The sequence below is a fragment of the Salvelinus fontinalis genome, unplaced genomic scaffold (genome assembly GCF_029448725.1).
Source record: "Salvelinus fontinalis isolate EN_2023a unplaced genomic scaffold, ASM2944872v1 scaffold_0167, whole genome shotgun sequence".
In the NCBI taxonomy this organism is placed as follows: domain Eukaryota; kingdom Metazoa; phylum Chordata; class Actinopteri; order Salmoniformes; family Salmonidae; genus Salvelinus; species Salvelinus fontinalis.
The window spans coordinates 103,443-128,085 of record NW_026600376.1 but is presented as its reverse complement, the minus strand read 5'-3'; the positions used below and the strand labels follow the sequence as shown (position 1 = coordinate 128,085).

Sequence of the window (24,643 nt, the reverse complement as noted above, 5' to 3'; positions counted from 1 at the left end):
AAGTCAGAAGGCACTGTATAGTGGAAGTCAGAAGGCACTGTATAGTGGAAGTCAGAAGGCACTGTATAGTGGAAGTCAGAAGGCACTGTATAGTGGAAGTCAGAAGGCACTGTATAATGGAAGTCAGAAGGCACTGTATAGTGGAAGTCAGAAGGCACTGTATAGTGGAATTCAGAAGGCACTGTATAGTGGAACTCAGAAGGCACTGTATAGTGGAAGTCAGAAGGCACTGTATAGTGGAACTCAGAAGGCACTGTATAGTGGAAGTCAGAAGGCACTGTATAGTGGAAGTCAGAAGGCACTGTATAGTGGAATTCAGAAGGCACTGTATAGTGGAAGTCAGAAGGCACTGTATAGTGGAAGTCAGAAGGCACTGTATAGTGGAACTCAGAAGGCACTGTATAGTGGAACTCAGAAGGCACTGTATAGTGGAAGTCAGAAGGTCTATAACTAAGATGATGATTTGAGATAATCCTCCTGTATTCATTAGGCACATTGCAATTAGGTTGAATTAAAACTCAGTGATTCAAGACCTTCTCAGATAAACCATTAGTCCTGACACACCCATAGCCGTGGGAGGTAGGGGTGCTGAGGGTTCTGCAGCACCCTCTGAAAAATCAGAATTTAAAAAAACATATTAATAATAATAATAAAAGTAGTGCACTGGGCCTTTACTAGTCGTCTATTAGCGGGCCGATGTATCCCATGGCTGGACAGGTTGGAGGAGGATGGCTGCCCACTTCAATCTAATCAGCTGGGTTAATTTCCCTAAGGTAGACACACTCCTTCACACAGATAATATGTGGAGGGAGAGGGCAGTGACGAGGGAAGGGGAAGTGGGTTCACCTAACTAGTTGCAAACTTTCTCAATGAAAAGTTACAACACAAGCGGTTTGAAGGATAAAGAGAGCAAATTTGTAACCAGAGGATTTGTGAAGGGAGGGTAAGCCATAAAGGAAGACCGTCTGTAAAGCCCGACAGACTGTAAGTCAGGAGACTCGAGGCCGTCTTCAATAGGCACCAAAATGGAAGAAAAACTGAAACGGAGAGGGACTACCCGGACTTGTCCAGTAAGAAACACTACTTTTAGTTTTCTGTTTCTGCATGCCCAAATGAACACAGCCCAGGTTTGGTAGTGTGGTAATGATTCTGTAATGGCTGGTTATACTCACTGTCACTCCCTGTGTTCCCATAGGCCCCACCTCTCCTCGATCGCCCTGTAGGAGACATAACCATAACATTACCACCACATTATCACCATGATCGTTATCTGATGAGCTACTCACACACGTGACTGTAGAGTAAAAACATACTATCGTAGCAGGAGATATGATAACTGTTATGAGGTGGGCACTTGCACTTCATTGGCTTGTGCTCGGACTGGAGTATGCAAACAGATGCACGGGCGCACACACACACACACACGGCATACACCCAAAGCCCTTTAATAATGGATCTGATCACATTCTAAGCCATTCACAGCCCAGCGATTGACCTGGAGCTGAAATAAATAGATTTTCTCATTTAATCAGCTGATGAAACACCACTCTTATTAATTATTCAGAGAATATTTCAATATGAGGCGGCGTAATGAGTGGTAGAGCAAATCAGTGTGGATTTAACTGACCTTATCCCCTCGGATGCCTTTCACTCCCTTCTTCCCCTAAAGGAGGAGAGAAACAGCGGTGGAAAAAGTACTCAAACTTGATTAAAGTCAAGATACCTTAATAGAATGACTCAAGTTGAAGTGAAAGTCACCCAGTAAAATACTACTTGAGTAAAAGTCTAAAAGTATTTGGTTTTAAATATACTTAAGTATCAAAAGTAAATGTAATTATTAAAATATACTTAAGTATCAAAAGTAAATGTAATTGTTAAAATATACTTAAGTATCAAAATACGAATAATGTAAAATTCCTTATATTAAGCCAACCACACGGCACAATTTTCTTGTTTTTTAATTTACGGATAGCCAAGGTCACATTCCAACACTCAGACATCATTTAAAAACAAAGCATTTGTGTTTAGTGAGTCCGCCAGATCAGAGGCAGTAGGGATGACAAGGGATGTTCTCTTGATAAGTGTGCGAATTGGACAATTTTCTGTCCTCCAAAGCATTCAAAATGTAACGAGTACTTTTGGGTGTCAGGGAAAATGTATGGAGTAAAAAGTACATCATTTTCCTTAGGAATGTAGTGAAGTAAAAGTTGTCATAAATATAAATACTAAAGTAAAGTACAGATACCCCAAAAAAACTACTTAAGTAGTACTTTAAAGTATTTTTATCTTAAGTACTTTACACCACTGGAGAGAAACCATCCAGCCGGAATAATTTAATTATGAAAGCCCGTATATAAAGTACATGATAATGGTCTCCACTTTTGTATGTGTATTCAATATAAAGAAATAAAAAGTTGATGCATACCCGTAGTCCAACAACCCCTTGTATCCCTTGAACACCAGCCTCTCCCTTAGAAAGGCAGAACAAAGATGATACTTCAATGGTGTGAATAACTAGGTCCATACTGCAGTCCAACGGGTTTGCACAATTCCTATGTTGTTTGAGCTTCAAATCAAAGTGTTAACATAAATAAAGTACCTTTGGTCCCTCGGGTCCTGATAGGCCTATATTTCCCTGCAAGACAAAGTTAAACCAATGATTAGCTAATACATGGCTAACAAACTACACAATTCAGGTGAAGCAATACACACAGTTCATGTTGATGAGTCCATGTATGAACTGCTTGTACCTTCTCCCCTGACTCTCCACGAGGGCCCTGGACACCGGGAACCCCGATCCCCTCCTCTCCCTGGGAAGAACAGCACAAATCACCAATCAGAATCCTATCATAACCGTAATCAGATCAACATGCAGTATGATACCCACGTAAACCAATAGTATTCAAATATGATATTCGCTGTGGCTTCTTTCAAATATACAGAGGAAACCACAAGATAATGTCCCTTCAGGTATACTGTAACTTCTTGATGAAGGACACTCTTACCTTATATCCCTTTTGACCTGGGAAGCCTGGAACACCATCAATTCCAATGGGACCAGGTAACCCTGCTTGGCCCTGGTTTGAGACAGACAACAAGGAAAGGAAGAAAGATTGAACAACACATGAAGCTAAAAGCCAATACTTAGAAATAGCAATGTGGTATTATAGTTTAATTAACACAAACTGAGCATAATAAATAATCATCATTTGGTGGGTGCTTATATTTGTCCTATTTCACAAAGTGTTTTTTGTTGCTTCTCCCAACTCTCCCTGAGACACCATCGGAGAGTTGTTTCACGGCCAGTGTCTGAAATGATCAATGGCAACCCTGGAGCAATTAGGGTTAAGTGCCTTGTTCAAGATCACATTGACAGATTTTTCACCTTGTCGGCTTTGGAATTCAAACAAGCAACCTTTCAGTTACTGGCCCAACACTCTAATCGCTAGGCTGCTCGCTGCATAACAGAAACTAAACACTTACATCTTTACCATGATCTCCTTTGTCTCCTTTGGCCCCTGCTTTCCCACGCAAACCCTTTCAAAACATCACAAAACACTAATGTTATTTCATTAATAACATACCAGTAAGGAAAAGAGGTTACATTTGGGTTTATCAAGTTATTGGGCAATATTAAACATAGATGTAGCATGAATAACTTATTAATTTATTTTGTATTTATCCAGGTGAGTCCTGTCGAGACAGGTAGCCCTGGCAAACGCAATACATGACCCAATACTAGTTTTGAAAAATCAACACCCATTTCTAGAATCGTCAGCAATGTGTGTTTAAAATTTGATCGAATAAAACTAATTCATAATCCTGGCAACATTGTTTTATTCATATCAACACCGTGCCAGTTTTAGGTGAATTACATTGACTTAGCAAGCTCCATCTTCCCTTGACCCAAAGCAGTAACTATACTGTTGAAGAAAGGAGAAAGGAACCCATCCACTCACTTTAGCACCTGCCTCCCCATGTTCCCCCTGCAAGGGAAGAATAGAACATAAACACATCAAATCAATGTTGTGAAACCCATATCATTTAAGATTGTTAAGTGACCGGCCACAGAAGGTCGATGTGAAACACATTTTATCATATGAACTGGTTACAACGGAGTCCCTCAGGGATGTATTTTATCCCCAATATTATTTCCATTGTGTGCTGACAACTTGATACTTGTAGCATGTATTTTTGAATGACACATCAACACACGTAACATACAGTAAAAAAGGATGATTATTATGCGATATAATAATAATAATAGTATGTAAGATCTACCCGCACTATCTATCTGTCTTACCTTAACAGATATCCCTGAGGACCCAGGTGAACCTGACTGTCCAGGCAGGCCTGAGGGTCCAGAGACCCCTGGTACACCCGGAGCCCCTTGGGGTCCCTTTTATCAGTGCAGGATAGGACATTAAACAACAACCATGTCATTTGTATTTCTTATTCAGAGGAAGCATGTAGTATCAATTATTTATGATGTTGAACGAACAAAACAAGTTATTTCAGGTAATACAATTTCCAAACCCTTTATGAAACATGTATAACCCTTTATAAGGCCTTTATAAAGCCTTTATAAAACAAAGTTGTTTTAAGGTCTGTGTTGTGAATACTCACTGATGATCCAGGCTCTCCCTTTCGTCCAGGAGCATAATGGCCGTCTCCTATGCCCCCTATGACATACCCAGGCTCCCCCTGGCAGAGAGAGGTCAAAGGTCACATAATATCACCTTGTGGTGAACTCGTAGTATGATTATCTAAAACTTGAAGATAAAAAGAGAGCGACAAAGGGTTTGGTATGAAGGTAGAAAGGTCTATAGGTAGAGTTCAAACTTAACGCTTTAATCACTTGACCCTATTGGTTAGCAGTACATTTTATATTGCACAGATAATCCTAACATTTCTTATAACATCTACTGCTTCTAGACTCATGTTGTTGTTGTTCGGTTGGACTTACCCTCTCTCCTCTCTGGCCTTTTGGACCAGTGATACCAGGAGGCCCCTGTGATTACAGAAAAGAACATTAAAATCGGAACATGACAGCGTTCACAATGACACACGAGATCACCTGACAGGAAATCATAAAAGGATGACTGTAATGACATGATTAGGCCACCACCTGAAGCCACGGGAAATAAAGTTTTGAATAAAGATGGCTGAATGAATACACACTTGTTCATTGCTCACCAAAGCAAGCTAGTTTAATATTGCATGGTGTCAGAAATAAACGATAGTTTCACCGTTATGGAACCAATTCAACCCCCACAAACTTTGAGCCTTGAGGGAAACATCTCAGAAAACTGGAGACGACAGATTCAACAGTTTAAGCTGTAGCTGTAAACTAGCAAGAAGGAAATAATACTGAGAAACTTAATTTCATGTGCACACAGGTGTCAACATAATCATAGTATTATGGCAAACTGTCACTCAAAGTGCATGGCATCTATGATTAGTAACGACATTTTTTTATTATGGATTGAAAGTGGAAAGAGTTGTAGAGAACACGTTGAAGACAGAGACATAGGCATTAAAGGTCTTATGAGTCATTCTGAAGAACAAGACCTAGGGTCTGCATCCTAAAAAGCACCTTATTCCCTATATACTGTAGTGCACTACTGTTGACCAGAGCCCTATAGGCCCTGGTCAAAAGTAGTGCACCAACTTGGGAATAGAGTTTGAGCTTATGGGTACACTACTAGACACTAATAAACATTGCCTCCATAAGCACATTGAACATACCAGGTCACCTGTAACACCTTCTAAACCCTGAAACAGAGAGAAAACTGGCATTGGAAACATCTCATTTACATAAGTGGCATAAGTTCAAATGTAGGTAATAAGCTGTGAGCAAAACTGTCATTTCAACCAGTTTTGCACACTGGAAAGCTTAAGCTTAATTACTAGAATAACTTTAATGTGTGGTGTCAGGCACACAGAAGCACCTTAAAAAATGTAAATCACACACACACACAGTAACGGTGCATAACAGTCCAATACATCGTTAAAACAGGACCATTTTTACATCAGCCCTATACACTGACTGTACAGAACATTAAGAACACCTGCTCTTCCATGACATAGACTGACCAAGTGAATCCAGGTTAAATCTATGATTCAATCTATTATTGATGTCACTTGTTAAATCCACTTCAAATCAGTGTAGATGAAGAGGAGGAGATAGGTTAAAGAACGATTTTTAAGCCTTGAGACAATTGAGACATGTATACATGTAGACATGTATGAGACAATTGTATATGTGCAATTCAGAGGGTGAATGGGCAAGACAAAAGATTTAAGTTCCTTTGAACGGGGTGTTGTAGTAGGTGCCAGGCACACCGGTTTGAATATGTCAAGAACTACAACGTTGCTGGGTTTTTCATGCTCAACAGTTTCCCATGTGTATCAAGAATGGTCCACCACACAAAGGACATCCAGCCAACTTGCGACAACTGTGGGAAGCATTGGAGTCAGCATGGGCAAGCATCCCTGTGGAACGCTTTCGACACCTTGTCGGGTCCATTCCCTGACAAATTGAGGCTGTTCTGATGGCAAAAGGGGGTGCAACTCAATATTAGGAAGGTGTTCCTAATGTTTTGTACACTCAGAGTACAATAAGACTGTTTCTTTCTTTGTTAGATTTACCCGTTGTCCGGCTGAGCCTGGGGGTCCGGTTCGTCCTGGTCGTCCTGGCAACCCGGGGACACCATCTGTTCCAGGAAGTCCCTGTTAAATGAAAAAAAATACAGTCCGTGCCAAAGAAATACACTAGACAGATTTGTTTTCCCTTTTTCTTTTCTGTTTGGCTTCTTTATCTGTTTTGATACTGCTATCATTGTTCCACTACACACCTTTACGACATATGTCACTGAGAAAAACAATACAAATATTGACCACACAAAAACACATTACACAACCAAGAAGAACGATTGAAAAAGGAGTACTGACCCAAATTTAACATTTGATCTCTGTTTCTAAGTGAAGTCCAGTATCAATGAACGCTGAGGACACACTGAGATGAATAGGATCAGTGTATTGTTGTTGATTTGCTACACCTGGCGCTAAGCTGAGTGGAGGTGGAAGGTGTGCTGTCCTGGGCCCAGTTTCCCGAAAGCAATGACATTTAGGCTTCCCATGTTTTAACGATGCATCTTTCCTACAATGGCCAAAGGTTTAACATGCGTTTCCCAAAACACCACGCAGAAAAAACATTCGCTAAGTGAGTCGTTGGAGCATGTGTCGATACTGATAGGATGGAAAGAAAGGCAGCACTGCTCTCGGATCAGCTTTCTCCAATAAAATCTTACCTTAACATTAGAATTATTCCACAATACTGACAATAGATCAGCTCCTAGAGCTATATTGTCACCTAATGGCAGCTTATTCTAATGCTTACCCTATAGTAATTACACTCAATCACAGATTCATTTGGCACATATGTTCTTACACATCATGAAATATATATAAATTACAGACAGTGTAGCTTACAAATATAACTCCATTAACTGAACATGACATGTAGTTAAATATTATTTAAATATTTAGGCCTACATTATGTAGCCTATAATACAGTCATCTATCATTGAATTTAAATGTCTTTTTATCCGTCACTTCCCACTCGGTACAACCGTCTATTCAACATCTATTCCATGTTGGTTTAACGTCATTTCATTGAAAGGATGTGAAAACAACGATGATTCAACCAGTGTGTGCTCAGAGGGTTGTTCAATTACAGACATCAGCAACTTTGTATTTCTAGTCAACTTTGTTCCAAAGTTATCGCTGATCACAGAGAGAAATATAAACAGCTTGACTGTGTTTAGCAGAGATCTTCTGTGTATAAAACGGCTTATTAAAACACAATTATAGGACCAAACAAATATTTCGGGAAACTTGGAAGACAGATTGTTGAATGCCTAACTGTCAGATGCTACAGAAGAATAAATAGCAGCGATTCTGTCAACTGTCACCATCAATTCTGACACACGACCACTTTGATGGTACGGTGCCTTTCATGTTTCATTGCATCAGCTACGGGGTTGTATTTATCCAGAAATAAAAAAGAAAGAAACAATCAAACACACACAAACACACACAAACACACGCACACGGCTGGGAGCAGCACAGGACCAGCCGCTGGGCAGTGATCTTCAGTTGTGGTGAAGTGCCTTGCTCAAGGGCACAGCACTCTACTGAATCAGTGTGTATAGATGATAGCCTACATAGACAATGTATGATGAGAGAGTTAACACTTACTCTCTCTCCTTTCTCTCCTTTGGATTTGAGGCCAATTGACTCAAACATCGCAGTGTTTTGCTGGAGTCTCTGTAATCAAACAAATGTCAATTAATTATGGCAGATGAATGAATAAATGAATAAATAAATGACAATGAATGGCTCGATGGCTGGATAAATTGATGAATGACTAATGACTGAATGAATGGTTGGATGAATAGATGAATGGATGGATAAATGAATGACTTAAGGAATGAATTAAATTGTGGTGTAGAACATACCAGTCCACCATTACCAGAGCCACCTCCCTGTGAGTGACAGACAGAGACAAAGAGAACAAGGTAAACATAAAGTCCAAATATCTCATTTAATCACCAAGTTAGAAGTAACTAAATATAACTGTACTCACCTTTTCACCTTTCTGCCCCTTTGAAAGTGAATCAGAAAGGAGAAAGAGATTAATCTATTAATCAAATAAAGGTCAGTCCATGTTTCCAAATGAAAGTGGGTCAAAGGTCAGCTAAAGAAGGAGCCCAGTGGGCAATGACGTCATTACAAGAACTGGTCGGAATCACGTCATTACAAGATCTGGTCGGAATCAGGTCATTACAAGAACTGGTCGGAATCACGTCATTACAAGAACTGGTCGGAATCAGGTCATTACAAGATCTGGTCGGAATCACGTCATTACAAGAACTGGTCGGAATCACGTCATTACAAGAACTGGTCGGAATCACGTCATTACAAGAACTGGTCGGAATGACGGCATTACAAGAACTGGTCGGAATCACGTCATTACAAGAACTGGTCGGAATCACGTCATTACAAGAACTGGTCGGAATCACGTCATTACAAGAACTGGTCGGAATGACGGCATTACAAGAACTGGTCAGAATGACGGCATTATAAGAACGGTCGGAATGACGTCATTGCCAGAACTGATCAGAATGACGTCATTACAAGAACTGGTCAGAATGACGGCATTGCCAGAACTGGTCAGAATGAAGTCATTGCCAGAACTGGTCAGAATGACGTCATTACATGAACTGGTCGGAATGACGGCATTGCCAGAACTGGTCGAAATGACGTCATTACATGAACTGGTCGGAATGACGGCATTGCCAGAACTGGTCGAAATGACGTCATTACAAGACCTGGTCGGAATGACATCACTGCCAGAACTGGTTGGAATCACGTCATTACAAGAACTGGTCGGAATGACGTCATTACAAGAACTGGTCAGAATGATGGCATTGCCAGAACTGGTCGGAATGACGTCATTACAAGAACTGGTTGGAATGACGTCCATACAAGAACTGGTCAGAATGACGTCATTATAAGAACTGGTCAAAATGACATCATTACATGAACTGGTCGGAATGACGGCATTGCCAGAACTGGTCGGAATGACGTTAATAGCAGAACTGGTCGGAATGATGTCATTAACAGAACTGGTTGCTGGGAGGGAACAAACCATATATGTAGAATATATTCAATTTCTATTGGACAAACTGGGATACGTGATGCTGACACAAATGATGAAAAAGGCAATGATGATGATGATAATAGTAATGTTGATGATAACAGTAATGATGATGATGACTAAGAGAAGGACGTACCTTGCACTGTAAGGGGCAGGGGCCCTGGGGTTTGGTCAGCTCATCAGGGTCATCAGTTGGAGTGTCCAGCTGGGCAGACTAATAAAAGATGTCAAACACATTGATGTTGACCTTATTATATGACCTTGAATCAGAGGTTATAGGTCATTATTAATTCAATCCTAATTTCTACCTCGAGAACATTCTACTTCCAGCTGGAGGGCGAGAGCAGCCCACTCCAACACACAGCCGAGTTTCACATCTCTGTCATAATTGGCTGCTTGCCAACATTCCACACTTCATACTTAACTAACTATGATCCCAGCTAAGGAGACATATTGAGCAGATATTATCAGCCAGCTAGAATGTTTTAAAACAAGCATGTTGTTCCAAAAAGTCCTGATGTAGTTAGTACCTTTCATTTCAAATGATATATTAGTTTCATTCAGACGTGTGTATTCTGTACCTCGTCGTGTTGTCTGAACTCGGAGAGCAGCGCCTCGCTGCAGATGTTGCTGATGAACTCTCTCTCTATGGAGGAGAAGTCATCAAAGTCCCTGGCGTAGAAGATGTTCTGGTAGCTGGCTGGATACGCTATCTTCTTCAGCTCATCCATGTCTGCATTGGCCACCCCGATGGCCAGCACACTCACACCTGAGAGTGGAGTCAATATCAGAGAAGAACGTGAAAATACATTATATAATGTTATACAAAGCAGTATTCAGCAATATGCAAAGTCAAAGGCTTCTGACAAGGACCCGTTACTGGATATCACTACATGTATCAAAGACAGGTGAGATATGCCTGTGTAGATGAATCTGTGTTAAACAGATGTTTTCAGGAACTTGAGTGTCAGTAGCAACGGCTCCTAATAAACAAGAACAAAATGGCTACAATCCTTAGACGTCCCAAGACATTGTCCACGGTTTTGACTAGATGGTATACAGCTACAAACGGAAGTCACTTTTCGTAGCAGGTTAGGAGAATTAACGTAGCAGGTTAGGTTAAGGTTAGGAAAAGGGTTAGATAAAATGCGCTCCTAGCCTGCTATGAATAGTCACTTCTGTCCGTAGCTGTTTACCATCTAGCCACAACCTTTGACCCCAGCATGTAGAGTATGAGCACTGATATCTGAACTGACCATAAGCCTGTGCGATCCTGGAGGGTTGCTCCACATCGTCCACGGCCCGGCCGTCTGTCAGCAACACCAAGACATGGGACACCTCCTGCCTCATCCCCAGAGACTCCTGGAACAGCTCCTTCAGAACGTAGCTCATCCCCTTCCCTGTGGAACAACAATACATTCACTGGCAATATCACTATCAATATGTACACACACACCAGTGGAGGCTTCTCACAGGAGGAAAGAGAGGACCGACCCTACAGAATTTCATTATTTTTTTAAAAATAGTGAAATATTTAAAAAGTTATAATTTTAAGGTAAAACTATACTAAATATATTCACATCACCAAATAATTTATTAAAACACACTGTTTTGCAATGAAGGTCTACAGTAGCCGCAACAGCAGTCTGTAGGGTAGCACCATGGTGTAGCTAGAAGACTGCTAGCTTCTGTCCTCCTCTGGGTACATTGACTTCAATACAAAACCTAGGAGGTTCATGATTCTAACCCCCTTCCATAGACTAACACAGGAATTATGACAACTTCCAGAAAACGTCCTCCAACCTATCAGAGCTCTTGCAGCATGAACTGACATGTTGTCCACCCAATCAAAGGATCAGAGAATGAATCTAGTACTGAAAGCATAAGCTACAGCTAGCTAGCACTGCAGTGCATAAAATATGGTGAGTTAGTTGACTCAAAGGGAGAGACAGACAATAGTTGAACAGTTTTTAACAAATTAATCCAAAATTAAGGAGAAGATAGAGAGAGAGAGAGAGAGAGAGAGAGAGAGAGAGAAAGCTAGCTATATTTCATAGTATATATTTTTTCACTTTCACTTAGCTAGCATTGAATGCAACAAGCTAGTCAAGCAAACACCCGGCTCAAACAGAGAGGAAGGAATGGGGAGGTAGCTGACTATCGCTGTCCAACACCGGAACTCTTCCAAGTCAAGTTAAGCTTTTGGTTTTATAAATGTATTGCCACCGAGGCCCGCCAGTGCAACTCCTAAACTGCTTGCTACTGACTGTACACTGTACTGTATGATTGTAGCATGAATTAATGCATTAGTTCTAGTAGCTTTGTTGACTATGACGTGGCAATGATATAGGCTGTATGACTTGGAAATGTTTTTTCACCTGGTCACAGATAGTCCACAAGTGAAGGGAAAAGGTAAGAGGAAGAGAGCACGTAGATAGAAGTGAGAAGGAATTATATATACAATGAGCAGTTTGTAGGTGGCTGCTATGAAAGAGAACTGTGTTTGTGTGTGATCAGGGGTGTATTCATTGTGCTGATTCTGTTAAACATTTCTTAAACAAAAGCAAACGTAACAAAAAGGGGATAAACATAACTGAATTTGTCCAATAGAAACTCTATTTTGGACTAATGATTACACCGTAGATCAGCTAGATGCAGGCAAGAGTGTGCAAGGTGGTATTGAATGTGTCACTGTCTGTCACCTCAAATCTTTCTCTTGACCTGTGTGCACCTATGTTGCAAACTTTCAGTCATAGGCTAGGTTGTAGCAACCTCATGATGGGTACAGGGAAAATTGGACTATCATGTAGTAGCCTAAACCTATCGATGTTACATTGAGCTGGGTGAACGGAATATGAATGACAGTCATCCAATATGCTGTAATAGAAATAAGGCCATGTTCATAAATGTTCATCCTCCCTCATCTTAAAAGGCACCAACCGCCACTGACACACACACACACACACACACACACACACACACACACACACACACACACACACACACACACACACACACACACACACACACACACACACACACACACACACACACACACACACACACACACATATAGACTTGCTCGCAGGCACAATATAGAGAATCAATGTGTATTGAAAGTGAATAGGCATGGAAGGTGTGTCACAATTTCAAAATGCAAACACAACTGGAGACAACTTGTTATTTTTGGAGACAGGCGTTTGACAAGACAGGGCTACGGTAGCTAGCAAAAGAGGGTAAAAACAGTTGCTATCCAGCTGTACACAACTTCAGCTGGCTAGCTAAACATCTTGGCAAACTGTGGGGCGGAACCAGCACCGAACTACCGCATTTGGGACCCCGGGGCACCAACCTCCATAAAGCTATGAGAAAATGCTGGAGTTTTAAATAAAATTCGACACTTTTTTAATGGGTCAGAGAGAAAAATGGCTGTTTTTATAGCCCATCTCATGCTATTGTTCACTTTTTGCCATGAGGTTGAGGGAACATTTAGCAGTTTAAAGCTAATTTCCTGCAATTCTACACATTTTGCTATCATATACTATCTGGGGGGCACCCGACCTCCAGGGATACATGCCCTGTGTGCCCATTAGGTAATCCAGCCCTGGGCGAAACAGTTCACTTATTAACAGTTAATTAGTTTTGCAAATACAACGCTGTCTCCAAAAGGCAAGGCAAGTTTACTTTTGGACGTTTGTGAGGTCTCCACTTTCAAAGCTTATAGACATCTAACATTTTTCTACGCAGACAGAATGTCAGTGTGTATGTGTGTACGTGTGTGTACCTGTTTTGGTGTTGCCTCCTCCATAGCGTACTCCTCTCATAGCCTTTAGTACAGAGTTCCTGTTCTTGTGATCATTCAGTTTGAACTCTATCCTTGGTTCATCACTGTAGTGCACCACTGCTATCTGAGGGGAGAGACGCGACAGTCAGGGACAATCACCTACAGTACCAGTCAAAAGTTTGGACACACCTACCCATTCAAGGGTTTTCTTTTTTTTATTACTATTTTCTACATTGTAGAATAATAGTGAAGACATCAACACTATGAAATAACACATATGGAATCATGTAGTAACCAAAAAAGTGTTAAACAAATCAAAATATATTTTACATATGAGATTTTTCAAAGCAGCCACCCTTTGCCTTGATGACAGCTTTGCACACTCTTGGCATTCTCTTAACCAGCTTCACGAGGAATGCTTTTACAACAGTCTTGAAGGAGTTCCCACATATGCTGAGCACTTGTTGGCTGCTTTTCCTTCACTCTGCGGTCCAAATCATCCCAAACCATCTCAACTGGGTTGAGGTTGGGTGATTGTGGAGGCCAAGTCATCTGATACAGCACTCCATGACTCTCCTTCTTGGTCAAATAGCCCTTACACAGCTTGGAGGTGTGTTTTTGGTCATTGTCCTGTTGAAAAACAAATGATAGTCCCACTAAGCGCAAACCAGATGGGATGGTGTATGGCTGCAGAATGCTGTGGTAGCCATGCTGGTTAAGTGTGCCTTGAATTCTAAATAAACCACTGACAGTGTCAACAGCATAGCACCCCCACACCATCACACCTCCTTTTCCATGCTTCACGGTGGGAACCACACATTCGTTCACCTACTCTGTGTCCCACAAAGACATGGTGGTTGGAAACCAAGATCTCAAATTTGGACTCATCAGACCAAAGGACAGATTTCCACCAGTCTAATGTCCAATGCCTGTGTTTCTTGGCCCAAGCAAGTCTCTTCTTATTTTTGGTGTCCTTTAGTAGTGGTTTCTTTGCAGCAATTCGACCATGAAGGTCAGATTCACACAGTCTTCTCTGAACAGTTGATATTGAGATGTGTTTGTTACTTGAACTCTGTGAAGCATTTATTTGGGCTGCAATCTGAGATCCAGTTAACTCTAATGAATGTATCCTTTAAAGCAGAGGTAACTCTTGGTATTATTTTCCTGTGGCGGTCCTCATGAGAGCCAGTTTCATCATAGCGCTTGATGGTTTTTGAGATTGCACTTGAAGAAACGTTCAAAGTTCTTGAAATTTTCCATATTGACTGAACGCCATGTCTTAAAGTAATGATGGACTGTCATTTCTCTTTGCTTATTTGAGCTGTTCTTGCCATAATATGGACTTGGTCTTTTTACCAAATTGGTCTATCTTCTGTATACCTCCCCTACCTTGTCACAACACAACTGATTGGCTCAAACACACTAAGAAGGAAAGAAATTCCACAAATGTACTTTTACTTTTAACAAGGCACACTTGTTAATTGAAATGCATTACAGGTGACTACCTCACGAAGCTAGTTGAGAGAATGCCAAGAGTGTGCAAAGCTGTCATCAAGGCAAAGCGTTACTACTTTGAAGAATCTCAAATATGAAATATATTTTGTTTAACAATTTTATGGTTACTACATAATTCCATATGTGTTATTTCATAGTTTTGATGTCTTCACTATTATTACATGATGTAGAAAATAGTAAAAACAAAGAAACCTTGAATGAGGAAGTGTGTCAAAACTTTTGACTGGTACTGTACATTCAATAACAAAGTAATCTTATCATAACATGTATCATTCCCCTTCATATTGCCTATATAGAAAATAAAGTTGTAATGAAATACAGCAAGAGGCAATAACAGAATGCTGTTTACACAGATACATTAGGGTACATACTTTGGGCGAACTGAAAAAGGATGATTGCAAATGTCCTGTGCTTTTAGGTTTCAGCTTTTAACATATTGAATCTAAACGTTGTCAAAAAGTTTGCAACAACAACTCAGACCTTAGATCCTAAAAGAAGAAGCCAAGGTGAGGGTGACGAGGACATTAACCCCTAAAAGAACAAGGTGAGGGTGACCAGGACATTAACCCCTAAAAGAACAACCCAAGGTGAGGGTGACGAGGACATTAACCCCTAAAAGAACAAGGTGAGGGTGACCAGGACATTAACCCCTAAAAGAACAAGCCAAGGTGAGGGTGACCAGGACATTAACCCCTAAAAGAACAAGGTGAGGGTGACGAGGACATTAACCCCTAAAAGAACAAGGTGAGGGTGACCAGGACATTAACCCCTAAAAGAACAAGCCAAGGTGAGGGTGGCCAGGACATTAACCCCTAAAAGAACAAGGTGAGGGTGACCAGGACATTAACCCCTAAAAGAACAAGCCAAGGTGAGGGTGACCAGGACATTAACCCCTAAAAGAACAAGGTGAGGGTGACGAGGACATTAACCCCTAAAAGAACAAGCCAAGGTGAGGGTGACCAGGACATTAACCCCTAAAAGAACAAGCCAAGGTGAGGGTGGCCAGGACATTAACCCCTAAAAGAAGAAGCCAAGGTGAGGGTGACCAGGACATTAACCCCTAAAAGAACAATCCAAGGTGAGGGTGACCAGGACATTAACCCCTAAAAGAACAAGCCAAGGTGAGGGTGGCCAGGACATGAAACCCTAAAATAATAAGCCAAGGTGAGGGTGACCAGGACATTAACCCCTAAAAGAACAATCCAAGGTGAGGGTGACCAGGACATTAACCCCTAAAAGAACAAGCCAAGGTGAGGGTGGCCAGGACATTAAGCCCTAAAAGAACAAGCCAAGGTGAGGGTGACCAGGACTTTAACCTCTAAAAGAACAAGCCAAGGTGAGGGTGACCAGGACATTAACCCCTAAAAGAACAAGCCAAGGTGAGGGTGACCAGGACATTAACCCCTAAAAGAACAAGCCAAGGTGAGGGTGACCAGGACATTAAGCCCTAAAAGAACAAGCCAAGGTGAGGGTGACCAGGACATTAAGCCCTAAAAGAACAAGCCAAGGTGAGGGTGACCAGGACATTAAGCCCTAAAAGAACAAGCCAAGGTGAGGGTGACCAGGACCAGCTAGTTAGGAAGAAACCAGACTCTCTATGATGGCGCATAGTAGTATACACAGTGCACATGACAGGTACAGTCAACCAGGTACACTTCAGGTACAGCCAACCAGGTACACTTCAGGTACAGCCAACCAGGTACACTTCAGGTACAGTCAACCAGGTACACTTCAGGTACAGTCATCCAGGTACACTTCAGGTACAGTCAACCAGGTACACTTCAGGTACAGTCAACCAGGTACACTTCAGGTACAGTCAACCAGGTACACTTCAGGTACAGTCAACCAGGTACACTTCAGGTACAGTCAACCAGGTACACTTCAGGTACACTCAACTAGGTACACTTCAGTAACAGTCATCCAGGTACAGTCAACCAGGTACACTTCAGGTACAGCCAACGAGGTACACTTCAGGTACAGGCAACCAGGTACACTTCAGGTAGAGTCAACCAGGTACACTTCAGGTAGAGTCAACCAGGTACACTTCAGGTACAGCCAACAAGGTACACTTCAGGTATAGCCAATGAGGTACACTTCAGGTACAGTCAACCAGGTACACTTCAGGAACAGTCATCCAGGTACACTTCAGGTACAGCCAACCAGGTACACTTCAGGTATAGCCAATGAGGTACACTTCAGGTACAGCCAACCAGGTACACTTCAGGTACAGCCAACCAGGTACACTTCAGGTATAGCCAATCAGGTACACTTCAGGTACAGTCAACCAGGTACACTTCAGGTACAGTCATCCAGGTACACTTCAGGTACAGTCAACCAGGTACACTTCAGGTATAGCCAATCAGTACACTTCAGTAACAGCCAACCAGGTACACTTCAGAAACAGTCAACCTGGTACACTTCAGAAACAGTCATCCAGGTACACTTCAGTAACAGTCATCCAGGTACACTTCAGTAACAGTCATCCAGGTACACTTCAGGTACAGTCATCCAGGTACACTTCAGTAACAGTCATCCAGGTACACTTCAGTAACAGTCATCCAGGTACACTTCAGTAACAGTCATCCAGGTACACTTCAGTAACAGTCATCCAGGTACACTTCAGTAACAGTCATCCAGGTACACTTCAGTAACAGTCATCCAGGTACACTTCAGGTACAGTCATCCAGGTACACTTCAGGTACAGTCATCCAGGTACACTTCAGTAACAGTCATCCAGGTACACTTCAGTAACAGTCATCCAGGTACACTTCAGTAACAGTCATCCAGGTACACTTCAGGTACAGTCATCCAGGTACACTTCAGAAACAGTCATCCAGGTACACTTCAGTAACAGTCATCCAGGTACACTTCAGAAACAGTCATCCAGGTACACTTCAGAAACAGTCATCCAGGTACACTTCAGTAACAGTCATCCAGGTACACTTCAGTAACAGTCATCCAGGTACACTTCAGGTACAGTCATCCAGGTACACTTCAGAAACAGTCATCCAGGTACACTTCAGGTACAGTCATCCAGGTACACTTCAGAAACAGTCATCCAGGTACACTTCAGTAACAGTCATCCAGGTACACTTCAGTAACAGTCATCCAGGTACACTTCAGTAACAGTCATCCAGGTACACTTCAGGTACAGTCATCCAGGTACACTTCAGGTACAGTCAACCAGGTACACTTCAGATACAGTCAACCAGGTACACTTCAGATACAGTCAACCAGGTACACTTCAGGTACAGTCAACCAGGTACACTTCAGGTACAGTCAACCAGGTACACTTCAGGTACAGTCAACCAGGTACACTTCAGGTACAGTCAACCAGGTACACTTCAGGTACAGTCAACCAGGTACACTTCAGGTACAGTCAACCAGGTACACTTCAGATACAGTCAACCAGGTACACTTCAGATACAGTCAACCAGGTACACTTCAGATACAGTCAACCAGGTACACTTCAGATACAGTCATCCAGGTACACTTCAGGTACAGTCAACCAGGTACACTTCAGGTACAGTCAACCAGGTACACTTCAGGTACAGTCAACCAGGTACACTTCAGGTACAGTCAACCAGGTACACTTCAGGTATAGCCAATCAGGTACACTTCAGTAACAGCCAACCAGGTACACTTCCGAAACAGTCAACCAGGTACACTTCAGAAACAGTCATCCAGGTACACTTCAGTAACAGTCATCCAGGTACACTTCAGGTACAGTCATCCAGGTACACTTCAGAAACAGTCATCCAGGTACACTTCAGGTACAGTCAACCAGGTACACTTCAGGTACAGTCAACCAGGTACACTTCAGGTACAGTCGACCAGGTACACTTCAGGTACAGTCAACCAGGTACACCTCACCCTTACATTGCTAGGGTTTTTTAAGTCTATTGCGTGTGATGTGTTAACATCCTAAAATGAACAGTAAAGCTTTTGACATATTGAAGGTGTGTGACCTCTGACCTGTGTGCCCTGAGGACCAATCACGGGGAAATAGGTGACAACCCGGAACAGGAAGTCCTTGAGCTTGGCAAAGTTATTGGATCCGATGCTCCATGACTCATCCACCAGGAACACGATGTCTGCCTTCACCCTACCACACACTGCAACACACACACACACACACACACACACACACACACACACACACACACACAGAGGCACACATGCACACACAGGTCATGGTGACAGTGATATTGGTTGTTAGCAGACATTATTATCATCAGACAGAACAGCTAAAGGAACATCTTCAGTCATAAGAAGCAGTCTCTAATGGAGGTAAGTGCTGTTATTCTGAGGGTCTTAAGAAGCAGTCTCTAATGGAGGTAAGTGCTGTTATTCTGAGGGTCTTAAGAAGCAGTCTCTAATGGAGGTAAGTGCTGTTATTCTGAGGGTCTTAAGAAGCAGTCTCTAATGGAGGTAAGTGCTGTTATTCTGAGGGTCTTAAGAAGCAGTCTCTAATGGAGGTAAGTGCTGTTATTCTGAGGGTCTTAAGAAGCAGTCTCTAATGGAGGTAAGTGCTGTTATTCTGAGGGTCTTAAGAAGCAGTCTCTAATGGAGGTAAGTGCTGTTATTCTGAGGGTCTTAAGAAGCAGTCTCTAATGGAGGTAAGTGCTGTTATTCTGAGGGTCTTAAGAAGCAGTCTCTAATGGAGGTAAGTGCTGTTATTCTGAGGGTCTGTCAGTTTGTTCTGATTGTAATGCCTAACAGCTATTCATCTATATAGGTACTATAAATACTTATGTTACCTGGCCCTGGTCCAACAGTTGTCTCTGTATCCAAAACCAATAGGTTTCTGGTAGTGGTGGTAAGATGGCCGACGCTGGTGGTGGCTGCAGCTGTTTTGACAAAGCTGGTGGTGGCTGCAGCTGTTTTGACAACAGTGGTGCTTGGGGGTTTCTTGGCGGTGCCGGCGGTGGTTTTGGAGGGGGCTTTGGTGACGGTGGAGCGGGTATGGGCTTTGGTGGCTTTGGCTGCATTGGGTTGGGAGGCGGTGAGGGTGTGAGGGGGGAGAGGGGCAGGCGTGGCGGGTAAAGACTGGACAGGCACCAGAGGATGGTCCTTGGCCACTGAAAGGAAATAGACAGTGTTTTAGATTCACCTGCAGTAGCGTAGTGTTGTGCTTGGACACATTTCACATGATATACTGTATACATTATTTATGACATTTTTATAGTCACATACATGGATAGGTTCAGTGAAATATGTTGTTCTACAGGGTCAGCCATATTAGTCCAGCGCCCCGGGAGCAAATTAAGGTTAAGTGCCTTGCTCAAGGGCACATAGACAGATTTTTCTCAGTTATTCGAACCGGCGACCTTTCGGTTACTGGCCCAACACTCTAACCGCTAGCCTGACCTACACCTACTGTACACCATAGTAGTTACTGAGTAATAACTTATGTCATGACCTAGTAAGTGCATGAACCAGCATTGGGTTTCCTGTATGATAAACGGTTTCCATTGTGTTTGTTGTTGTCGTTTTAGAGTGAGCACATTGTTTATTGTTCCAGTGAGCTGGAGCCAGAACGTGAAGAGGTGTTAAGCTATACCTATCCTGTGGTAGATAGAGGTGATGGGTCCCTCCACCTCTCCATACAGAGGTCTGATGGTGAAGATGTAGGTCCTGCCATACAGCAGATCACTCAGCTTAAACATGGAGGCAGCAGGGCCAAGCTTCTCCTTTTTGGTGTCCAACTCTGAAGAGAAAAAGTGTACCCATATGTGGTAAAAAATAAAATAAAATCTATTTAACCTTTAGCCAGGTAAGTCATTGTGAACAAATTGTCCTCTGGTTGGTGTAAGAGGTTGTAAAAAGTGACAAACACAAAACAATTGTCATCACTCTAAAAACACATAACACAGCCCAATTCCAAGGGTAACTCAGGTTTCCCCATCACAATAACAGTTTGGAACAATTGACAATTTACAGGACAAAATCCCCATTTACATCTTGAATTCACCCCTGCGGGTTATATTTATTGTACCTACATAAATATTTCTATTAATTAGGACCTCCAAACCCTTCACACTTAAAAAAAATGGGGAAGATGAAACCTAGCATAGTTGATAAAATCTCCAGGAAGTAGTCTTCTCGTGTGACAGACGAAACAATTTGGTTCTGGGTGCCGAGATTACCAAAAAGTGACTGGGACATGAAAGACAAACCCCGACATTACATTTGTACTTTAGGCAGTTTATTGAAGGAAATGACTTGGATAAGAGAGAGAGGCGCTGTCTAAATATACACCCCACCCCACCCCACCCCACCCCCACCCCCACTGCCATTTGCCACATTTTGAAAACAGTGTTTTTATCTTTTATAACTGTATTTATTTAAGAATTTTGAATTGCATCCTCTGTAAGTAATGTGCTGTACAATTAAATTGATTGAGGAAGAAAGCATTACTAAAGATTTTGAATGAGGCCATAGCCTGATGTGATTGGCTGTGCTGGTGTCACAGCCTGATGTGATTGGCTGTGCTGGTGTCATTGCCTGATGTGATTGGCTGTGCTGGTGTCATAGCCTGATGTGATTGGCTGTGCTTTGACCTCTGACCTGAGATGTGCCTCCAGGAGAGCAGATACCCAGAAGCCCCGGCAACGCTGATCCAGTTGAGGGAGGTACTGCTGTCTGTGGTGTCCAGCGCTGCGAAGCCGTTCACTTTGGGCAGGTCCACTGGAACATAACACATCCAACACATCATTTAAGTGTTTGAGAATGGCTACATCGCAGTCAGACTGTGCAGACTCACTGATCTACAAATCACCTTGCATCCCAAATAACTACTCAATATCCAATCAAGATTATCGGTTCTGCACCTGGCCTTGCTCAAACTGATCCCCTCAACCACACGGAATAACTTTAAGATACCTTACTGCTACTTTTTGGGGTAGGTGGTGGTGCTAGGTGAGTAGAGACATGTGACAGGTCTACATTTTAGTCATTTAGCAGTCACTCTTATCCAGAGGAATATCTCAGAGGTGTAGCCATAGTTCAGTACTCACAGGTGCGTGCAGTGACCAGGAACGGGCTCCCTTCTCGGTCCCCCACCATAGATGCCACCTGTATCTTATAGGCCGAGCTCTCCTGTAACTTAGGGATGGTGAAGGAGGTAGTAGAGGAAGAGACTAGCTGGGACTTCTCATCGCCACCTAGAGGCAGAGAGGTCAACATGCATTGGGTATATATAGGTCGGGACAGCAGGATAGCCTACAGCTATTTCACAACGATCTTTCCTTTATGCCTCACAGCCTCTCTCCTCACCTTGAAGAACTTAGGTCTGTGGGGATGGACCATGTCCTCTAATACAAGAGGGAGGTGAGGGGATGCAAGGAAGCATGAAAGACGAATTGAGATAGAGCCTACTTTTTAATTTTGAAAATGTTGATTTCATCTTTATTTAACCAAGTAGGCAAGTTGAGAACAAGTTCTCACTTACAACTGCGACCTGGCCAAGATAAAGCAAAGCAGTGTGACACAAACAACAACACAGAGTTACACATGGAATGAACAAACATATAGTCAATAACACAATAGAAAAGATCTATACACAGTGTGTGCAAATGAGGTAGGATAAGGGAGGTAAGGCAATAAATAGGCCATAGTGGCGAAGTAATTACAATATAGCAATTAAACACTGGAGTGATAGATGTGCAGAAGATGAATGTGCAAGTAGAGATACTGGGGTGCAAAGGAGCAAAATAAATAAAATAAATAACAGTATAGTGGGTGAGGTAGTTGGATGGGCTATTTACAGGTGAAGTGATCTGTGAGCTGCTCTGACAGCTGGTGCTTAAAGCTAGTGAGGGAGATATGAGTCTCCAGCTTCAGTGATGTTTGCAGTTCGTTCCAGTCATTGGCAGCAGAGAACTGGAAGGAAAGTCAGCCAAAGGAGGAATCGACTTTGGTGAGATATACCTGCTGGAAGACGTGCTACGGGTGGGTGCTGCTATGGTGACCAGTGAGCTGAGATAAGGCGGGGCTTTACCTAGCAAAGACTTATAGATGACCTGGAGCCAGTGGATTTGGCGACGAGTATGAAGCGAGGGCCAGCCAACGAGAGCATACAGGTCGCAGTGGTGGGTAGTATATGTGGCTTTGGTGGTGTGTGTTTGTGTCAACGTGTGTGTGTGTGTCCATACATGTATGTGTGTGTTCCTCACCATGGAAGGGGCTCCAGGAGATCTTGTAGCCAGTGACCCCAGGTGTTCTCCTCCAGGTCAGTATGAAGGAGTTGACTCCGACATCCACCACCTTCACCTCCTTGACCGCCTGGATCAGCTCTGACTCTGTCACCGACGCTGATGGAACCACATCAACAACAGATGTACAGTAGGTTCATTTAAGATAAACAATAAATGTGTGCTGAGCTTTCTGCCACAAAATGGCTGCCGCTACATGGATGCTACACATCGGTGGTGGATGAGGTGAGTTTCTGCCTTTCAATGTTGACCGCTTTGAGCATACCTTGAATACATATACAATCAATTATCATTATAAATGTTGTGACAATGTTCCTCATTCAACAACACAACAGTCTGGAAGGACTTCTTCAATATAAATGAAGTACGTTCCGTTTAGAGTTTCTAACAGTAGAAACAAACTCAGATAGAACTATTAGATGATAACAACCATGCCAGGCAGCAGTGACACACACACGCACACACACACACACACACACACACACACACACACACACACACACACACACACACACACACACACACACACACACACACACACACACACACACACACACACACACAGCAGTGGTTAAAACACAAGCCTCAAGTGTCAACAAAGGGAACCGCGGTTAAAATAGGAAGCTCAAAGTATATGCCCCGTCAATCAAACAAGGGCACCACCAGTCTACAAGGGGCGTAACGTTCCATATCTCCCTACTTAATTATAATATCAGGACTTCATCCACAGGGCTGTGGGTTTATGTAAATGGCCAGTGACTCAGTGTTACACTCCATATTTTCCGTTTAATGTATTTACGAAAGTTCAATCAGTAAGGCTGGTCTGAATGGATCATCACTTTTCAATTACGCCTTTCCTCGATTGAAATAACAGTGGTCTGTCTCGTTCAAATCACACATCTTAGAAATACAATAGTCTTGGAAATACAGCGGTGGACTGTGAGGGCTTCTCATGCATAATTGAGATTACATTACCGACAGCAACGTCAACCACTGCGTACATGTGTTTCCATGCATATGCATCACCAACCGAGCACATTGCTGCGACTGCAGACTCCACTGACGTCATAGGGGCAAATCCTAGCTTCCACTTGAGTCGAAAATGCACTCAGTCTCCCAATGACATTAATGCATGAATAAGTGAAAATGTCCAATACCCACCATCACCACTGTGGGAAAGAAATCATGCACAAGTTAGGATTTACCCCATACTCTCTGTCCAGGTACCTGTGAGCTGTGAGAGGGAGATTTCTGGCCCCTCTGTGTTGCCGTAGACAGCGTGGATGCTAACTATGTAGACTGTCTCTGGGTTGAGGCCCTCAGTGCGGTGGAACAGAACGCTGTGGTCCAAATACTGGGACTGGGGAGTGTTGCCCTCTGTGTAACACAGCAAAAAGACTCAGG

The 24,643-nt window shown here is 42.6% G+C and overlaps 1 protein-coding gene across 1 annotated transcript in view; it reads right to left on the bottom strand.

Annotated features, from left to right (window-relative positions):
- The window catches only part of col7a1l (collagen type VII alpha 1-like), a 121,199-nt gene that overhangs the window by 54,836 nt on the left and 41,720 nt on the right, over nt 1-24,643 (bottom strand). The window contains exons 23-42 of the mRNA XM_055912403.1: nt 13,509-13,632; nt 10,981-11,124; nt 10,306-10,493; nt 9,861-9,938; nt 8,651-8,668; nt 8,523-8,549; nt 8,263-8,331; nt 6,652-6,732; nt 5,749-5,775; nt 4,967-5,011; nt 4,627-4,704; nt 4,304-4,399; nt 3,960-3,986; nt 3,484-3,537; nt 3,006-3,077; nt 2,751-2,810; nt 2,600-2,635; nt 2,426-2,470; nt 1,628-1,663; nt 1,173-1,217 (exon numbers count right to left, since the gene is read on the bottom strand). Of these exons, the coding sequence (XP_055768378.1) occupies nt 1,173-1,217; nt 1,628-1,663; nt 2,426-2,470; nt 2,600-2,635; nt 2,751-2,810; nt 3,006-3,077; nt 3,484-3,537; nt 3,960-3,986; nt 4,304-4,399; nt 4,627-4,704; nt 4,967-5,011; nt 5,749-5,775; nt 6,652-6,732; nt 8,263-8,331; nt 8,523-8,549; nt 8,651-8,668; nt 9,861-9,938; nt 10,306-10,493; nt 10,981-11,124; nt 13,509-13,632 (1,350 nt within the window). The remainder of the gene's footprint in view (nt 1-1,172; nt 1,218-1,627; nt 1,664-2,425; nt 2,471-2,599; nt 2,636-2,750; nt 2,811-3,005; nt 3,078-3,483; nt 3,538-3,959; nt 3,987-4,303; nt 4,400-4,626; nt 4,705-4,966; nt 5,012-5,748; nt 5,776-6,651; nt 6,733-8,262; nt 8,332-8,522; nt 8,550-8,650; nt 8,669-9,860; nt 9,939-10,305; nt 10,494-10,980; nt 11,125-13,508; nt 13,633-24,643) is intronic.